This window comes from Pygoscelis adeliae, unplaced genomic scaffold (assembly GCF_000699105.1).
Source record: "Pygoscelis adeliae isolate BGI_AS28 unplaced genomic scaffold, ASM69910v1 Scaffold16, whole genome shotgun sequence".
NCBI classification, from domain to species: domain Eukaryota; kingdom Metazoa; phylum Chordata; class Aves; order Sphenisciformes; family Spheniscidae; genus Pygoscelis; species Pygoscelis adeliae.
Window position 1 is genome coordinate 3,737,126 of NW_008825162.1, and position 19,501 is coordinate 3,756,626.

At 36.4% G+C, this 19,501-nt stretch overlaps 1 protein-coding gene across 3 annotated transcripts in view; it reads right to left on the minus strand.

The window, feature by feature from the left end:
- Positions 1-19,501, minus strand: part of PAM (peptidylglycine alpha-amidating monooxygenase) — a 79,365-nt gene that overhangs the window by 14,748 nt on the left and 45,116 nt on the right. For 2 of the 3 annotated variants that reach the window (XM_009328719.1, XM_009328718.1), the window contains exon 14: positions 4,485-4,614. In XM_009328719.1, the coding sequence (XP_009326994.1) occupies positions 4,485-4,614 (130 nt within the window). Of the gene's footprint in view, positions 1-4,484; positions 4,615-9,743; positions 10,050-19,501 lie in introns of all 3 variants that reach the window. The other variant, XM_009328720.1, reaches the window with a different exon arrangement.

The window sequence follows — 19,501 nt, forward strand, 5'->3', positions numbered from 1 at the left end:
TCTTTACCATTACTGACAGTGATCTTCCATAACAAGTTCTCTTGGTCTTAAAACAGTTTTATTTAAAAAGGAGTCTAATACTCGTAAGGACTTGCTCTAGATATGGATGACCACAACTGGAGAACCAACACTGGACAGACTGAACTAATGTTATTACTAATGTTATTATTAATCAGCACAACTAATCACAGAAGAGAATCTTAGTGACGGTAGGTATTATACATAAAACCCTCAGAAAACAAGATTATATCGCTGGAGAACTGACTAGCTAGACAACTTAAAAAAATAATTGGCTTTCCTTGTTATGATTATGGCTCTTAGTAACAGTGCTGTCCTTACTTCTAAGTATTCCCTGCTAACAACTACCCAGCTCTTCTGAGAACTGAGTGCTTTCAGTGTAAATAAGAGATTGTATAGTATTTTATGCAAAGGAAGCCTAGTGAACTTTGAAATGAGTTTATGGGAGTGATCTTCCATGCATCTTCTCCCTGTCAAATATCCTCTTCTAGGATAAAGACTGGCATGCTACAGAATCACCTTCACTCTTTTCTTCCCAGGGTTTGAGACCAATTTCCCAGGTAGTCAATGTTCTTTTGTTTCAACTGATAAATGAGGACACAAACTATGCTGACTACTGCTAGCCTAAAAGAAGCAAGACCAAAACCAACCAACCAAAATAAATGAACACCTTACTATTGTATGTCATACTGCTCTGCAGCATGGTTTTCTCATAGGTTCTGCAGTTTGATATCTCAGGACAACTAAAATATGCTGCATATGTCACTGCTTCTAATTTCAAACCCCGGTGTAATTCCACAGCTATTTTTCTACTTCTCAGCAGGCCACGTCACACTAATACAAACAATTTCTTCCTAAATCTAACATCCTTCTGGTGGGCTACATATTAAATTTAGACAGACCACCTGATCTCATAACCCTTGAAGGCACAACCCTGAGCTCTACTCTTGATCAATATCCATCACCATTGTGGTACTGTGCTCAGCCTAAATTAACCTGCCTAGCTTATTAAGAATGTAGTAACAAGAATGCAGTTTGTATTCTTTATTATGTCTTTTATAAATTGCATGAATAGTATACATTTTTCATTACAAAATGCAAAATCACTTCCAACTGATTCATTGCTCAGCCAGATGAATAGTTCTAATTTTTTTCATTCTGAACAGCACACGCTGCATATAGCAAAGACTGTTCTGAAACTGAGGAGACCTGACTTACTTAAGAAGACTTATATAAGAACGTGACTTATTTAAAAGGATTGTTTTTTCTTTTAAATCATGCACATTAGGAATGCTACAGCCACTGAAAAGCTGCTACTGTATCACAGGGCTTGTCACTGTGTAACTGCTTTTGCATTCTAAAGCAGACTGAAGTTGCCTTATAGAACAGCACAGACCATTCATCCAGCTATATTTAGTTGAATGAGGATCCAGCTTTTATGGCATATATTAACAATGCATTGGAAACATTCGTGCATTGCCTAACAGCACAGATAATTTTTGTTTAATTCGTTTCTATGCTATGCTGGTGAAGCATTGAAACAGAGAAAATAAATTCTGGGATTTCAGGCTTGACTGATTCATCACATTTATGATTTGGTAAGGAATATTATACTCAATTAACTGTGTATTTGCAGCCAATTATAAATATTAACTTACAAGTATGATAACTTCTTATTCCTCCCCATACAATAGTCATGATAAACACCTTTCAAATACTCATTTTCTATTCCTTTTTATTGAAAAATGAGAACCCATATACTCCTTCCTTTTCAGCACAACCCGTGAAAGGGTTCCCAGGCTAGTTCACAGGCCCCTCACTACAAGAAGGACATTGAGGTGCTGGACCGTGTCCAGAGAAGGGCAACGAAGCTGGTGAAGGGTCTGGAGCACAAGTCTTATGAGGAGCGGCTGAGGGAACTGGGGTTGTTTAGCCTGGAGAAAAGGAGGCTGAGGGGAGACCTGATTGTGCTCTACAACTACCTGAAAGGAGGTTGTAGCGAGGTGGGTGTTGGTCTCTCTTCCCAAGTAACAAGTGATGGGACAAGAAGAAACGGTCTCAAGTTGCGCCAGGGGAGGTTGAGGTTGGATATTAGGAAAAATTTCTTCACTGAAAGGGTTGTCAAGCATTGGAACAGGCTGCCCAGGGAAGTGGTTGAGTCACCGTCCCTGGAGGTATTTAGAAGACGTGTAGACGTGGCACTTAAGGACATGGTTTAGTGGCGAACTTGGCAGTGCTAGGTTAACGGTTGGACTTGATGATCTTAAAAGTTTTATCCAATCTAAATGATTCTATGATTCTATGACATACCCCAAGATAAAAAAGGAAGGCTGACTGGCTGAGCACACCTCTGTGTGCCTGTTCTCTGTGCCACAAGATATGGAACAACAGCTTAACCACAGGCATGTTTTCCAAATATATTGTTTTAAAGTCACAATACTCCATATAAACAGGCCTACCGAAGTTTTAGTCCATCTAATTTAAGAGTTCATACCAACACCAGCTTTCCTGTATATTGATTAACCGTGCTCCACAAGAAGAAGAAGAAAAAAAAAATACTACTTGTGAACAAAACCCCTCTAAAATGAATTAGGATCTCATGTGTAGCTAGCTATCCTTACAGAAGACCCATAACCAGCTTCAGTTAACAACAGCTCATCTTACATTTTGGTTACATATTGGGGACTGAATGCTCCTGATCATACTTACAAGGCCAGGCAGTTTTACTTTGTTCCAACTTCAATCACCACATGATGGCAAATATGGCAAGCTCCCACATAGGATTGATGTACAGATGAACACTACTAATACTAAATATAAGATAAAGCATTTTTCTGAGAAGTCTGATAATCACAGGCTAGAAATTCTCAGAATATGAACAACGGCTGCTGTCGAGGACAGAGCTGAGTTAAATGAACCTGTAGTGTTACCCAGCACAGCACAGATTTCCAGACTTCAGACCACAGCTCCGATCTTCTTCTGCACCCACACCGTAAGAAAGTTGAAGTTTAATCTGTCTCTCCACATGGTTGATTCATTATGCTCACTTGCTATTTTAGGGAATGTTAATGTTTTTTTTGTTTTCTTTAAAATCTGTAGGCTCTCCAAATACTGCCTGGTCTCAAACTCCAGTTTTATGCTCTGGGTTGTGGGTATACCTCAGTTGCCAGACACTCAAAACCACACATTTCAGAAGTAAGAAAGGAATACAACTGCCAGCCTATTTTCAAGTATTTTTTCAATTCTTTCTTCAATAACACAAAAACAGCACTTATGATCACGCGTAGGAGGATGAAAAAAAACAAATCAATATCAGCTTTTACTTGAAGCTTGAGTAATACAGGTTGCAGCATGTGTCATCCTTTCAAATTTTATAGTCTGTATTTATATACACTTGAGCTGGAGAGATCACTGATATAATGCATGAGCCATAAATGATTGCCTTATCTGCTGCATTATGTTATTTAGCTAATAACCCAAAGAACTTACTTTCCTCCATAGAACAGTATTCTAAACATTATTTGTTATTATAAGGTTGAAAAAGCTGCCCCCTCTAATTTTCAGAAACTATGTTACCTTAAAATGAATTCATCGGGAGTTGGAAAAAACCCTGCTGTTTAGCCTTATATATATGGAGAACAGATGCTTAGAAAGAAGATAAAAAAAGCACATTTAAAAAGGGTACTACATAACATTCTGTTACAAGCCAATACTATTTCCTCCCAGTGTTCTGTTACAATTTCATGGAGTTTTTTCGAAAGTGTCCATCTAAACAGTTAGACATACTATTTTAAAGCTCAAAGACATAAGGACACTGTAGAAATAAGGACACTATACTTTATTTGGAATGTTCTGTTCTTAAAATAATATACCTTTGAGTATATTACTTTACAAACACTAGAAAAATGGCCATTATAAAGTTGGGACTTTTTTTTTTTTGAGTGACACTGAATGTAGTACATTTTATCAAATGAGTAGAACAAAGCCTGTTTTGAGAGAGTGCCTTATAACAATCTAATTCTGTTCAGTGGACATAAAGACAAAAAAGAATGAAGATGCACTGTAGCTAGCATTGCATGTCTTAAACCCAGGTCCTAATGGTAGTATACCATATGAAAACATCATTCTCCCAGGCTAATTAGTCCTGCTAAAAAACATGGAGAAGCAGGGATAATTAATCTCAGCGAATATCATACTAAGATGGTTATACAGTTTAAGGACCTAATGTACTATGTTCTTTTTCTCTGGAGAGACATTCTCACTGTCTACAGACCTAGTAACCCTATCATCTTGAAACTGTCAGTCACCACCTCCATTCTGAGTCTCCCAAAGGCACTTTCAGCCGAAGAACTGAATTTTAAATGGAAAAAGAACTGCAATCTGTCTTTTCTTTTCTTGAGAAGATATACAAATAGCACACACCAATTTGACCTTCTAACATGCCATTTGGCAGAGTATCTACTTACTTTTCATCCCAAACATGATCACCTCTGTGGAAGAGAACTAGGTTATTTTCAGGGTCCAGAGCCAACCCAGAAACTTGACCTAGTCTGAGGTCTAACCCAGGCCACTCCACAGCCTCTTCTATGTGGAAATCTGACCAAAGAAACAAACAAACAAAAGGCAGACATTCATGTAAAATATTTATAAAAAAACATGGTTAACTGGCTTTTGGTACAGACTGTTGGGAACTATATGGACGTTTTCTTACATGCAGTATTTCCATTAATGCATTGCAATTTAATTCCAAGCATAGTTTTATTATAGTAAAGCATGCACAAGCACTGGCATCCTGCTACGTACAGGACGACAGAAACTTCAAAACTGCTTTTGACTCCATTCTTTTCTCCATCTTATAAGGATACAGGTACACAGACTCTAGAAGTTTTAGGAGCTCTGTGAATACTTTCTACGTTGAAAGATTACAGAAATACACAACTACTATCCAAAATCAGCAGCATATTAACCTATCAGTGTTTTATTAAAAAATGCATAACAAAGACTATGAATCATTAAACCAACTACATTTCAGAAGTGGTTGATTCATGACTTTTTTTCAAAAAAGCTTTTAACACTAAGAAAAAAAAATACAGGGAAGGAAGAAAAATAGCAACGAGAAGCAAATAAAACAGTAATTTTGTGACGCTTGCCTATGACATTTCTTACAGCCAACATATGCATTAGTTCTGGATAGTGTTCATATCCTAATTCAAATATGATAGGCATGAATAGGAAATCGATGTTTAAATCTGATGAAAGAGATGAAGAAGGGTAGAATATCCATCATTGTTTATGCCGTAACACACTGTTTTTAAGAATAAATACTGGATAGTTTTTGAATAATACAAATCTGATTTTCACACTAAAGCAACAGCACAGGATTTAGCAAGGGAACCACTACTAAAAAGTCAGATACTTCTTGTGTTTGTCTTAAATCATAAAACTCCTCAATTAAGGGAGACAAATTTAGTTCCAACATAAAGATTAAAGTTAAAAATATAAAAAGATGTTTACTGCAATCTCTGTTTTATGTGAAAACAGACTTACACTGATTAAAGGCATGAACAGTCCAAAATTTGAAAAAGTTGCAGAGCGATGGCTACACGGATTAATTTCTCAGAAATAGACTGCTTAAATGCTATTTGAAAGAGGTTGGTCTGGGTTGCTCTGGCAGTATTAGGAGACAATTGAACAATATTCCCAAAAATAAAAAATGTAATGGCAAAAAAAATGTCACTAGTTGTGATTTAAAAAACCCCCACCCCAAATCCTAAAATGCCCTCTACGTGTTAGGAAATCCATCACTCCTACTTTTCAGAAATTAATTTGTTCAGCATAATTCAGGTATTTCTTACATGCAGACTTCGTATGTAGGTATGTATAGCCAAACTGAAGGTGAATAGAAAGCAGTTTCTTTGCAGTTATGTGAAACTGGAGCTGTTTCACTAGTAATCAATGTGTTTGATAGCATCATGCTGTACTTCGCAACTTTCAGTTCACCCAAAGCTTCTGTGTTTTGCTTTGATCCTAAAAAATGATCACTGGGGTAGCCAGGTGAAACACATATCCCCATTCACAAAGTGCCAGGACATCAGTGCTTTGAAACAAGGCAGATCACAGTCCTTAACACACAGCACCCAAGGAGTTTGAGAGGGTTCAGCTGGAAGTGATCTTCTAATGAAAGTTAAAATGAAAAGGGAAACAATGCCCAAAATCTTCAGGTCACCTGTGCAACGCAGGTGTTCTGATAAGCATACCCCCCGCTTCTATTTCACTTGAAAGAGATGTATTCGGAGGAGTAACAGCAAGGATGGGGTGAAGGGAAAACCATTTTCTACAATTTACACAGAGGAAAGATAAAACCAGTGCTGAAAACCTACCACAGGCTAGGAGATATTTTACCTTTGTACTTTTAGATACCATAGCTAGAGTAGGTGACAGAGAAACTCTTTAGGCTAAGACAAACCTAAGGCAATCAGCAACTGCAGTGAATCCAAGACAGCAATTAGAAACTTCTAAACCAAGAAATTCTACTCTGTAGCAATTTTAGCTGAACAAAAGTTCCAAGCTAAAAGAAAAGCTGTCAAGAAAAAAATTACACATATTCTTACTTCTGTACAGTTCAGTTAGTCACAGCAGGTGCAGTACCAGGTATATTCATGGACATTAACATTTTGAAAGGAATAAAAGGATGGAAATCCAGTGTCTGCTTCCTCACTTGCTCATCCCGTATCAGTCTAAGTTAACTTGCAGAAAACTTGTGTATGTTTAATGTTACAGTGCCCCTTGGCCTCTGAGCCTTTTCCAAAACAGCTAGAAAAATTAAAAGGCTAAACATAGCCTAAATTTTGGCTTCTGTAAAATTCAGTCTCTCAAAAGGCATGTACTATAAAATAAGAAATGTTTATATTTACACTTAAAGGACTAAAAGATTTGATAGATCAAAACAGTAAAATGAATGTACAGTGAAATACCATCTAATCGCGAGAACTCCAGCCTCTACACAACCTTTAGATTTTCTCACACTTTTCCAAAATTGGTTTATTATTGTTATCTTTTCTCTTCCCTTTGAAAGTCTCATACTGAAAGTCCTTTGATACAGGTTTATCTTAAGGCAACTAGCTTTTTACAAAAACTTACTTACTAAATTTAGACTTAATTTGTCTACAACTAATTAATTCCCTACAAAATTAAGTGGTCCATGGAACAGTTACACATGAAACCAAAGAACAGTACTTTTCTCCATTAAAATAAATTACAATTACTTTTAAAAAAAAATATTTATCATCACCAGTTTTATTGTAAATGTGATTTCTAAACTAAGTACCAGATCTTCTACCTTGTAATTTAGAGTAATTCCTTTCATCAATAAAACTATAAAGAATTACATAGATTTAGAACATGCAAATCAGCCTCTAATCTCTCTACAAGTGAAAGAACAAAGCCTTATTTATTGGCAAAATTGCAATTTACTGTCCAGAAATCCCTGGAAGCTCTTGCTAGCTTTTAACATTACAACTTTTAGTCATGTTGCATTTACTCCCTGTCATCAGAGTAGTCATTTATATCTTGACAAATACAAGTAAGCACTGCACAAAGGAGTTTTAAAAATTGGAACATTACACTGTTTGCCTCAATTAGGAGGTATAATTGTATTGGTTGCAGTGATGTTGAACAACCTGACTGATTAGTGACCAGTCTCGGGGTAGTAAAATAACAATAGTGCAGGAAGAGCAGTAGTGTAAAGTTATAAACATAACATTTATAACAACCTTACTTAACATATTGGTCATTTGCTATTTCAGATTGGTTACCTGTTTAAAATTGGAATATTTGCAAGACTAAAAATATTAAACTATTTTAATTCTGGTAATTTTTAAACAGTTAAATGAAATTAATTTAACAGCAACCAGTCTTGTCCTAAGAAATACTGAGAATTTTTTTAATTCAATACAGTAAAGAATTTTATGAAAGGTGCAAATTTTTTTACTAAATCAAGACAAGTTAAAACACTTTATGTTCCACTTCTTCCTCTGAAGAGGAAAATTCTGTTATGGAAGGTTCTGTTCTTCTAATACATAAATACTACCCAAAACAGAAACTAAACATGTGCTTAAAGATTTTATTGCTATTATAAAAGTTCTTTTGCCAAAAGATGGCACTGACAGCTTCTGCAGTTCAGAATTTCTGTAGTTAACAGTATCACAAACATTAAAAAAAAATGCTAATTAAGATCATTTCAGTTTTCCTTTTTGCTATAACTCAAAATTGCATCATTTGAAAGTCCATTTATTAATCAGTCTTCCACCAACAAATTCCCCCAAAATGAATATATAGCTACTAAAGTAGCCAAGCAAATGCTTTCTGTAGTTAGAATTCATGCCATATAGTGTGCCAACTAAGCCATTTATTCAGTTCACTGACATTCCCTCCTCTGGATCAGTTAAAACAGAAAGGAAATTTCTTTTTTCCCCTCTACACACCACACGCTATTAGTCTGAACTGAACAAACTGGTTTTGCAGAAATGCTGCACACACTACTCTTCCAAGCATTTAATTCCGGTGTTGCTTATGGAAGTGTTAATGATTTACACTTAGGTCAGGCACATGGTAACATCCCGCCTGTTTTTTGCCCCTATGCCAGTAACTTGACAGGCAGTCATTTAACTGACTAGCATAACATAACATTGGAAAGTCCTCATCTTTGGTTTTGTTAGATACAAACCCAGAATTTTGCTGAATTTGAATACTATAACAGAATCTCACATAAACAGAGACAAGACATGTTAACATTTTGAACTGAAATAAAAATCAAACGGATGATGAATGATGTATGTGTACAAAATACACACGTACAAAATGTGTACAACAGTACTTGGAAACATCAAGCTGGCTGGTTGCAACATAAAAGCAAGCATGTGCTACTACAGCTTATGCATACAGATGACTTTCATGCATACATACCAGTTTCTTTTATGAGATACTCGTCACATGCTGCATTATCTGGCTTTCCACATTAGCAAGTAAGACTAAGCACAATCAATATCACAGAGACCAAAATGCAAGTAAAACAAACACAATACTTGCATGGTTTCTGCTGTCATAGAAACCTGAAGGGAACGAATTATAATCCTAGTATAATAAAACAGCCTGTCCAAGAATATTTGGATAGCCAAGCCCAATTTGAAATAAATATGCAGAAAATTTTACTTCTCAAGAATTTTTCAGGATTAACTACCACTCTTTCTGAATGAGAGAAAAAAGTCTGACAGAATTGGAGCAATAAATTTTATAAAATCTTGTATCTGACAAACCAGGGTAATCAGCAAACTCATAAAATGCATCGATCATCCCTGTGACCACTTTATAGTAGTTACTTGTATTATGAAAATTCTTCACTTCCCATGACTAATATATCCTGTGTTTACCTTGTTTTAGCATAATTGGTATCATATAATTAAGTGAAAGTCTTGAAAGTAGAAAAAATACCCTATGTTCCAAAAAGTACTGGTATTGTGCCATTGGGATACATTCTTTCTTCACACATGGAGGGGGAAAGAACCCGACTGAAATACCTCTAAAATAGAGGGAGAACATTTCCATAATTAGGAAAACTGTCACGTAAAATACTTCCAAGCATCAATGGAAATTCCCTTCAGATTTTGCTAATGTGGATCACAGCTCTTACATTGCATTTCATTGTATAAAATTAACCCCTAACCCACCTCCTGTATGTTCTTTTTCCCAGCTGCCCTCACCATGTTTAGGCTGCTGTAAAGAGAAATGTCTGTTCTCTGGTGGCCTCAGGGTAGACTCTAGTCTGTGAAATTTGTGAATTCTGTCTCTGACAAGAATAGTATTGTCCCTCTCATCATGATTTGTGATCTCTCTGGCAAGATCCTTCTTTTGGACTACATTAGCAATCTCAGCTACAAGATCTGATTCTGCCTTTTCTGTAGGGTTATGCTTATGCACATGCACAACATCTTCCCTTTCTCCTAGCAGCTTGGAAAGGAGTGAATAGAAATCACCTGTACAGAAAAGAGAAAAGATAAGAGGAAAGGAGGGAAAAAACAATTAACAGATCGTGTAGTTTTAGAAAGCTTCAGCAAAGTATAATGTAACAAAGTTATTCAAACAGTCATTGGCAAAAGTAGCATACGAGGGAACTGTTTCAGCCTCGGGAATTGAATGAGCCGAGTCTCTGGCATGAAAAGATAATGTCAAATATTTATCAACTTTAATTAACATATACATGTCCACTTTTACCTGACACTCTGGCATCAAAAAATCAGCACCTCTGCACAGATGTTCTTGGGAACAAGGAAGAAGAAAGAAAAAGAAAAAAAAAGAAAAAAGGGTGCAAATTTCAGAAAAAGAATATTTATGATGGAATTATCTGGATTTGCCAGGCTACTGCAGAGTTATTCTATTTTTATAAAACAAAGAGGTAAAAATTCTATAGTTTTATAAATTTGTTCACTTATAAAGACAATAATAGACAGCCATGATGCATTTCAAAATATATTTCTTTGAAATCTCTCATCGCATAAGAAGCTTAGGCTGTAAGAAAACAGACTCTCACATTTGCAAACAGATTCCATAGAGCATACTGTGGAAAGAAGACACACTAGTAAACCAGAGTGATCTATTAAATTTTCATTTAGTAATTTGGTCTGGGTCCTGTCCCTCCTCTTCCTCCAAATAGTAACTAACACCCCTTAGTCACAATATCATCTGGCAATGCAGGGAACAGTATTTTCTCAAGCTGCTTGCTAGCAACACAGTTATCACTATAGCTTTCTTAGACACCAACAAGCATTTCAGTAAATTCCAGAACAATAGCTCAAAGCAAACAACCAAAAATTAGGTGTGCAACTTGCAGAACCACAACTTTTTTTCACAAAATACTCAAACCACCCAAACAGGTTTTGATGAAGTCAATGTTCAATTTTTTTTGCAGGATTAAATAAAGTGATGACATGATGACAAGTTTATCCCTCTCCTGGGATTCGCTGCTAACCAGCAGGTACCCAACTTGTTAGAATTTATTAACCAAATATCTTGGCTGCCTGAAACTATTATCAGTTCTGTTAAATACAAATGCACCACTTGAATGGAAAGAGACATCCAATATACTTTAAGATTTAATGCAAGTAGGTATACTTCTATTTCATTTTAAGTGCAAATCACTCATAATTAAGAATTTGTATTATTTTGTATGACAGGCTATATAAGACAGTTTTTAGAAAAGCAAAACTATGACCAATGAAGCTTTTACCAAAAAATCCCATCCAGAGCCAGAAAGCATCACTTGCAGCCTGGGACAGTGGAAATTAAGTCTTTTGGAAATGACCCTAAGAGGATCTGTCATGTTTATAAACAGTCCTAGTTCAATGACTTTGAGTAGGATTCCATTCCTTGCCCTTGGAAATGAAACATCCCACATGAAATCTTCTGTCAGAAAATAATTACTGAAGTAACAGTGCCAATTTCAATGAAATGAACAAAGCAACTTAGATAAAATTGTTAAGCTATATAACAAATATGAATTATTTGCTTCAAATACAATTGCGAAGCTAGAATGCTTCATAATCCTAATACTGTCATTCAAGTAGTCCAACTACTGATTCAGAACAAATCCAAATATTCAAAAAGTATGCTATAATATAAGTTTTGGATACAAACCATATTTATGCTGAGAAATGTTTATAATTACATTAGTCAGGTTCAGTAGTCTCTACTTAAAGCATCCAAGAATTGGTGCTGATGTAAAAACACATCTGGAATTTCCTTTACTTAGGAAACACTTGCTATTAAAATACTCTCCATTGGCCTAATCTATATTTTTGCACCATTGTAAAAATTAAACTAAGTTCATGTGTACAAATGTTTTGGTTTTATCCATGGCTGGAGACCCACAGATGAGCAAAGCGCACTGACTTCTCTATATGCAATCATTTCCAATGGAGAGGTCTGAATGGTAAAAGCAGTGTTCTGCCTAATGTGACTGTGAAAAGTCTCCCTAAACCAGCAAGCCTGGTGCTGTTTTAAACTGCAGACCTTTTTAAAGCAACTTTAGCGATCTTTGCCCAGTTCACTCTGTCCTAGTTCTGTATCAACAGTCTGATCAATTTACTTGTAACTCTCGGTCACAGCAAGAACCACAACATGCTACAGCTTGTATAACTCACAACTTGTATGCTCATTCTATTTGAACAATGAAGTTTGCCAGCTTCCGGCTTCAGCCAAAGACATTGCATTCTACCTCTGTTGTGTAATGGTTGCCACAGAATAATTAACTCATCCTCTAAAATAGATATTGCTTATTGATTTAAACAAACAAACAAACAAAAAAGTGCTTCAGTTTACCTGTCTGAAATTAGCTTCTCTTACTACAAAAGAAACTGCTAAAAGATAGGACTCAGTGGAGGACAAGAAGAAAAGAGAGCAGTGGAATCCAGCTTAAAATCAACAAAAAGCCCAGGGAACAATTTTTAGGACAAAGTGCTTTCATAGAAAATTCCAGTGGTCTTTACAGGAGCTATTAATCAGGGACTCAACTCCAAGTAGGTTGATCAGTTTTGGTTTTCTCCTAGCACTGACCCTATGAGCATAAGATACATGAGGAACTTTCAAGCAGTGGAGTACTGAGTAAGGTGGTTTGAGTTTGTCACTGTCAGTGGCTATAGATGAGATATTTTCCAAGTTGAGCTTGTCCTATTAGTGCTTTCATTAAGCAGGGGTGTTGTAACCACAACAGTTAAGAATATTGAGGAACTTTCTGAATGTATGAAAAAGGGTGCGCCTCAGAGAGTGAAAGTGGTCTGAAGTTTAGCTGCTATGCAACTGTGATCTTTACCTTAAGTAAATGTGTTTGAGAAAATGAATATGAAATCTCTACACCTTAAGTTCAAAAGACATCCATGAAGCCTACATATCTGCCCAGCATCTCCATATGCTTGGCACAAACAGCAGGCTGAAGTCTTCTGTAAATTTCTTGGCACCTTGACACAACTGAGAGTATTTACAAAGCAGAAGAGATGTGTGCAGATGTGAAAGGGAAGAATTGAAGTTTCCTGATTACTCAATGTATGCAACTGTTCCCTAAACTCCACACGTTGAATGGAGGTCCCATATTATTTGGGACCAACTTTTTTCAGCTTTGTTTGTGATCCCCAGGCAGAGTCCAATAAATTTTTAAGCAGCATATTTTTAAGAAGTAGCTCAGAATTCACTACAGATAACCAGCAAAGAACAGACTCATGTTGTTTCTGATTAACAGTTGCTCTCTGCGAAGCAATATTCAGCAAACTTCAAAGCACAATCTCATGTTGCTGCTTTACAGCTGTCTTGTACTAGCTGAACTGTTGAAGGATGTCGTTTGCCTAAAGATACTCAGTGGGAAAAACACCAGCAAGATGCACCATGTTATTTGTTTGGTCTTGTTTGAGATGAGACAGCCTGGCCTTTAGAATGCCTGTGGGTATGACTAGAAGAAGATATGGGTGAACGAACAACTTGCTCTTGTTGAAATAACTGAAGTCTAGCAGTGCAGTCTCAGGGAAACTGACCGACTACGTTAGTTTCACAGAGGATACTTACATGCACTTCTTATGTGTAAGCTATCAGGACACTTCCCTCTATGTAATACAGTAAAAGATGATTGGCTATAAATACCTAGAGTTTATTCTATTCTGGAGGAAGTAATAGCTGTCAAGACCAACATCTCCAGAGTGAAACGATGCACAAGGATATTCCAGTAAGTTTAAACTTAATTATTATGGCGGTTCTACACTAGGAAAAATCTTTTACAGAACAGTGTTTTGGAAGACAGTCATACAAACAAATAAAATCATAATATTGGCAACTTCATTGCAAACCATGAGCTGAACCTCACCTGATCTCGATAAAAGACCAGATTAGTTTAAGGTTAATAAAACAGTTTAGTATATTGACCATCAAGGTCTGGGTAGAATCCCAATGGTGTTGAACTATCCATGTCTAAAAACGGTCCTTTTTTTTCACCGCTAGATCATGATTTCCCCCAACTTGCCACTAGTAGTTGCTGTCCATGGTTCTTACGCAGCACACCATTATGCTGTTAGAAGTACCAATTTCCAGTCTGCAGGATCAAGCTACAAGATAGACGGAAAGTTCAGCCGTAGTAAGGCTGTCCACAGAGTTTGAATGTATAGCTGTTAAGATACATATGTGAAAATTCATTTTACTGCATTTTAGAAAAAAGGCAAGAACACCCTGGTGGTGTCTGAGAAATCTCATCTCCAGAATATGTATTTGTGTCATAATGCCTGCACAGTTTCACTAAGACAGTTCAGATCGGCTCCTGAGCCTCCCCATACGCTTCCCAGACTTTTGTTAGGAATCAGACTGAACAGGATTTCAAACACAAAGCCACTACTGCAGCCTTCTGACAAAATGATGTCTTACCAGAAAATAACCAGAACCGAGGGATTAAGAGCAAAAATCTAGCAAGCAGTCCTCTGTGTTGACAGGGGACCGGTATTGCCAAATTTATCTGTGTGTTGCTGCAGCTCAGTTGGTGTGAATGCTTGTATTGAAAGTCTCCTCTTCTTGAGCATGTCTGATCTGACATGGAGCCAGTATGTTGGTCCCTCCAAACTCATGTCTCAGTCCTATTCTTACTTGTCTCAGTAAGAAACAAGTTTTCATAGTTGACTTTGGGTTTCCTAATTATCTCTGAATAAAATGGAGTGTATTCTGAGACTGCATGTTTCTGTCTTATCAGGATGTGCTTCTGTTTAGCGTGTTCATCTGGCAAAAATAGACAGTGCTTTGCCTTTTCAGAAGTGCCGACATCAGGGTCCAAATGATGTGGATTCCAACCATGACTTCGCCTCATCTTAAATCTCAGGTAATATCTACGTAATACATTAAGAGTCATATCAGAGAATGTGTACTTCAGTTGAAGAACTATCTTCCTGATGAAGATATGGAAACTTGGCTGCAAGTATCACCTTCAAGACTGTGCCATCATGAATAAATGCCTTCCAAATAAACAATTATCAAAATCAAAAGTTTAATTTCCTAGATGAAGCTACTAAGCTTATTCTAACAGACATACATGAGATAACATTGCTGATAGAAAAGAAGGGGAGAAAGGCATGGAAAGACATTGCAGAAGTGAACAAAATCTAATGTCTATTTATCTGAAGTGACGTTGGACACAGTTTGACATAATAGGCCAAAACAACTTTCAAAATGGCTTCTAGTCTGCTATTATTACCTGCTAGTCTGCTAGTATTACCATACTGATTTTATCTGTTTCTTTGATGAAAGCATTGGAAAGATTCCTGAGAACTAAAAATTATTAAGTAAGGCTGTTTTCTTTTTGAAGGGATTTGAGGGGCTGGGGGAAGGAGGCATAGATATGAGGAAGTGAAAAGGGTTAACCTGCTTTAGAGATTCTTGGTCACCATCACTGTGCCCTAAATGATGCGCACTTATAGCATAGCCAAACTGACATGTTTGAAGGACAGGAACTGTATCTGCTCTCAAGGCATTTCTAAGCAGCTTACAGAGCTAAAAAAGGATGGAATAAAAGGTTAAAAAATAAAATCATTATCTGTTTTCTTCTATGTCTGCATGTCCCTAAGAAGGGCTTTTACTACTATTGCAATGTAAATGCACTTTCTTTTTTTTTAATTAATTTTTTTTTTCCCTTCAACTGCCAAAATGTTTTAATGTACAAATGTTTTAAGAGTCCAAGCATAGTTTATAAAATCACTACGTTAAAGGAGTTTGTAAGTGGGAAAGAGAGTGTTAAGATAAGTGAAAGTATGAAAGGAGATGAAAAAATCTTCACTGAGGATTGCACTTTGTTATGGACGCGTGCTCCTCATCAACAAATCAGAACCCGAGACTCAAAACCCAAGCTGGTTGCAGTTTCCTAATTGCCCTATTCTTTCCTTTCCTTCCTGACCAGTGTAAGTTCCTGACAAGCACCAATCATTCTGTTACAATAAAATATATTTATCAGCTACTGCTAAATGACTAGCAATAAACACACTAGTTTTACTACATAGGACTTTGCTGTGCTCATTCGGATGTATTACACACATTTGTAATTCAGGTACACAGTATGCCAGTTCCACCTCAAACTTCTATTTCATGCAGTACATACTTGTAAATACATTTCTTCTCACAAAATGACATATATGAGACTATATTTATTAAAGAGTAGTTCTGCTATCTTAAATTTATTTCTTTTAGGCATCATGATGCTTTAGTTTAAAAAAAAACCATGAAAATTATAAAAAACGAAAACATTTTGCCCATGACAACAACAACAACATAATTTTTGATGTGTTTTATATTTGTGCTATGACTTCATAATTTCTCTGAACTCTTCCTGTACTAATACAATGTCCACTTTCCATTTCTTCAGACATGTTAATTGTATTATAAGCAGTTTTTGCAGTTGTTCATTGGTAAGTAGTCTTTTACATTACAGAAAATACATAGGGAAAGTCCCCTCTATAATTTTAAGAACCAGAGAACATAAACCAGGCGTCAAACAGTGAAGACTGAAACATTCAGTTTAAAATGGCTTCTTTCCATGCTTGTTATATTCTTTTCCTGCTTAGGTATGCAACCTATACCAACTGCAATTTTTTTGCTTAGATCTGATGCTCCTTTCTTTACTGTGCTGAAGATGCTTTTGTAAAGACTATGAATAACCTTATTCTAATCAAATCAAAGGCTCATCTTTTATTTACAACTTCGAGCAGGATCTTTCCGTGTTGAAACAACAAGCAAATCCTCTGCAATTTTGAATCTTCCTAATTAGACTTCTCTAACTGTAAATATTGCTCTTAATACCTTTCAGCATTTTCCTCCAAGGTTTAATTCAGTCACTTTTCTCTTCTTTTGTACTCTATTTAAGGGACCTCATATAATCGCTGAGCACCAAACATGCATCCCAAGCGTGAAAACATCTGAAGATTTTCTCATGTCTCTCACACTTCATTCTAGGCATCCCACATCAATACTGGAAAGTAAATTCGTCTTCTGTTTCAAGCCTCATCCTTTCTCCATCAACCTAAGAAATTTTAACCACCTACCAAATTGAACTCCTCTCTTTTCTTACAACAACACACTAGCAAAGGTAAACTATGACAAATTTATTTTAGAAAGGAATGTAACTCATGGCTGCATGTGCTGGCATAAAAATACATCAAGTCTTATTCGTTGACTCTGCTGCCATAGGTTTGCCATGTAATACTATCACAGAAATACACCACTTCAGTACCTGAAAAATCAACGACCTGCCTGCACGCTGATTCTCCTTTCCTCTTCCTTTCAACACCTATCCTGCAAGAAATTGTAGGCCACCCTTCATATCTCCCCCTCCTTTTTTTAAGAAGGAAACAACAGAGAGATGAGGCAGAAAGAGGAGCTATACCTTCTCCTTTCACTTAAATGAATCAGAAATTTCTACCCCAGATACAAAGTCTTGTTCAGTACATTTTTATTGTAATGAGCTTTCCACAGAAATGCACAAGTAAACAGCAAAATACGCAACATGGAACAGACATTTCAGTTTCTCAACTCACAGATTCAGCTACAACCTAGCAAAATATTTCCAGCAGTGCAACAAAAATGTTGTGCAAAAGTATTCACCTCTCCACGTGTGTGTGTGCGTGCACTCACGTGCAAATATAGCATACAACAACTGACAATAATTAAAAGATGGGTTAGGCATCCAACAGGTAATAAATAGCAGAATTATGTCTAACCTTAATTCAGCCCCCATTTTGTATGGATTACAATGTTAATTTTTTTTTACAAAGAAACCTCCATACAATCAATGGGCCATCACTATATATTTATATTTAACCTCACTCAAAGAATCCCCTTCCAAGCACTCCTGAATAAGTGTTTTAACTGAACAGAAAGACTTCTCTTAACATGTCTATTCCATCATCTCTGTTTATGAAACACACACTAAATTACTTCATTATCACAGCCTGTCCTATGAAATTAAGGTCCACAATTACTGCTACTTTGCTAGAGATTACAGCCAAAACTGTCATTTAGCAACCACTCATTTTGGGTGTCCACCTAGAAACAGCTCAAAACGTGATTTTACAGGGCACTTGCATTCTATTTCACATCTTACATTCAAACCACATTTCCAGTCAGTTTCCACAGAAGCTGTGTAAATGCAAGACTTAGCTTCAGTTGTTTGTTTTGTCCATCCTCAAAGACTAGGAAAACTGATCAGGAAATCAAGACTTCACAAAGGTACCCAGCTACCTAGAACCATTCAGCAACTTTGATAAGAGTCTAGAGTAAAACACACTTTAATCAGAGAGCATCAAATTGCCTTAGACCATGAAGTCATATTCTTTTCTTTACGTTGTTCTCTATTTCACCCACTATACACATTCTAATCGCTAAAACAACGAGGTAGAAGTCCAGTGAGGTGTTTTTCTATGCAACCTATCTCACCACCAGGACAGCAACTCTATGACGGCAGACTTAAAGCCTGACTTTATAAAAGCTAATTTCTGAATACTGGACTCAAGCTGTAATACTATTTTAAATAGAGGAGGTTTAATGGGATTTCAGTTAAAACACTTAGCTGTGAAAAAGGGACCTCACATGAGTCTAGCCGGGACATTCAAAAAGAGAGATCTTAAGTTCACTTGTATTGAACTTCACCATTTGAGCTCCTGGAATAACTGTGCTCGTGGTAATCATGAAATAATGGGGGATGAGAGAAAAAAAAACCGTATTGGCAGTACAACTGGCCAATACTGAGAGCAAAAGAATTGCAACTTCGACTCTCACTCCAGATTCCATCATCAGAGGCAAAAATATACAAGTTACTTTTTCGGTACTAACTTCTAAATTCCCTAAGCCAAACAGAAGCAAAAATGTACTTTTGTAAGTGACACAGTAAACATTAATACCAGAAGTAAGATGCAAATCCCACCTCTTTTCTCTCCCATGTATGTGCAAGTAATGTATATGTGTGTACACACATGTCCTTCTAAAACAAAAGGTCAAATCTAATTTTTGGTTTATATGCTGCAAGTGAATTTTCAGTTTGAGCCAGTCTTGGATTTTTTTTTTTAAACCATTTAAACATAATAATATTGGCTTTACTAGGAAAAAAAATTGCCCTTTCTGCTTCAAAAGAAGGTTTATGATTACATCTAATGCACACAAAAAGAGATACCAAATCATAAGCCACAGGTCAACAAATTAAATATTGCACATCTGATTAACCATCACCTGTATATTGCTTCCTTGTTATTAAGAAACTACTCCTGCTATTGTGTCTATACAGATTTCAGGTACAGCAGCAGCTGATTTTCTCAATAGTAAAGGCTGCTTCACTGATTGCACACCAAAACAAACTTAAACTAGATTATATTATGCCACAGACTACAGCCAGGAAAGTGTTGAACAAACAGAATGAAACACATTTAGG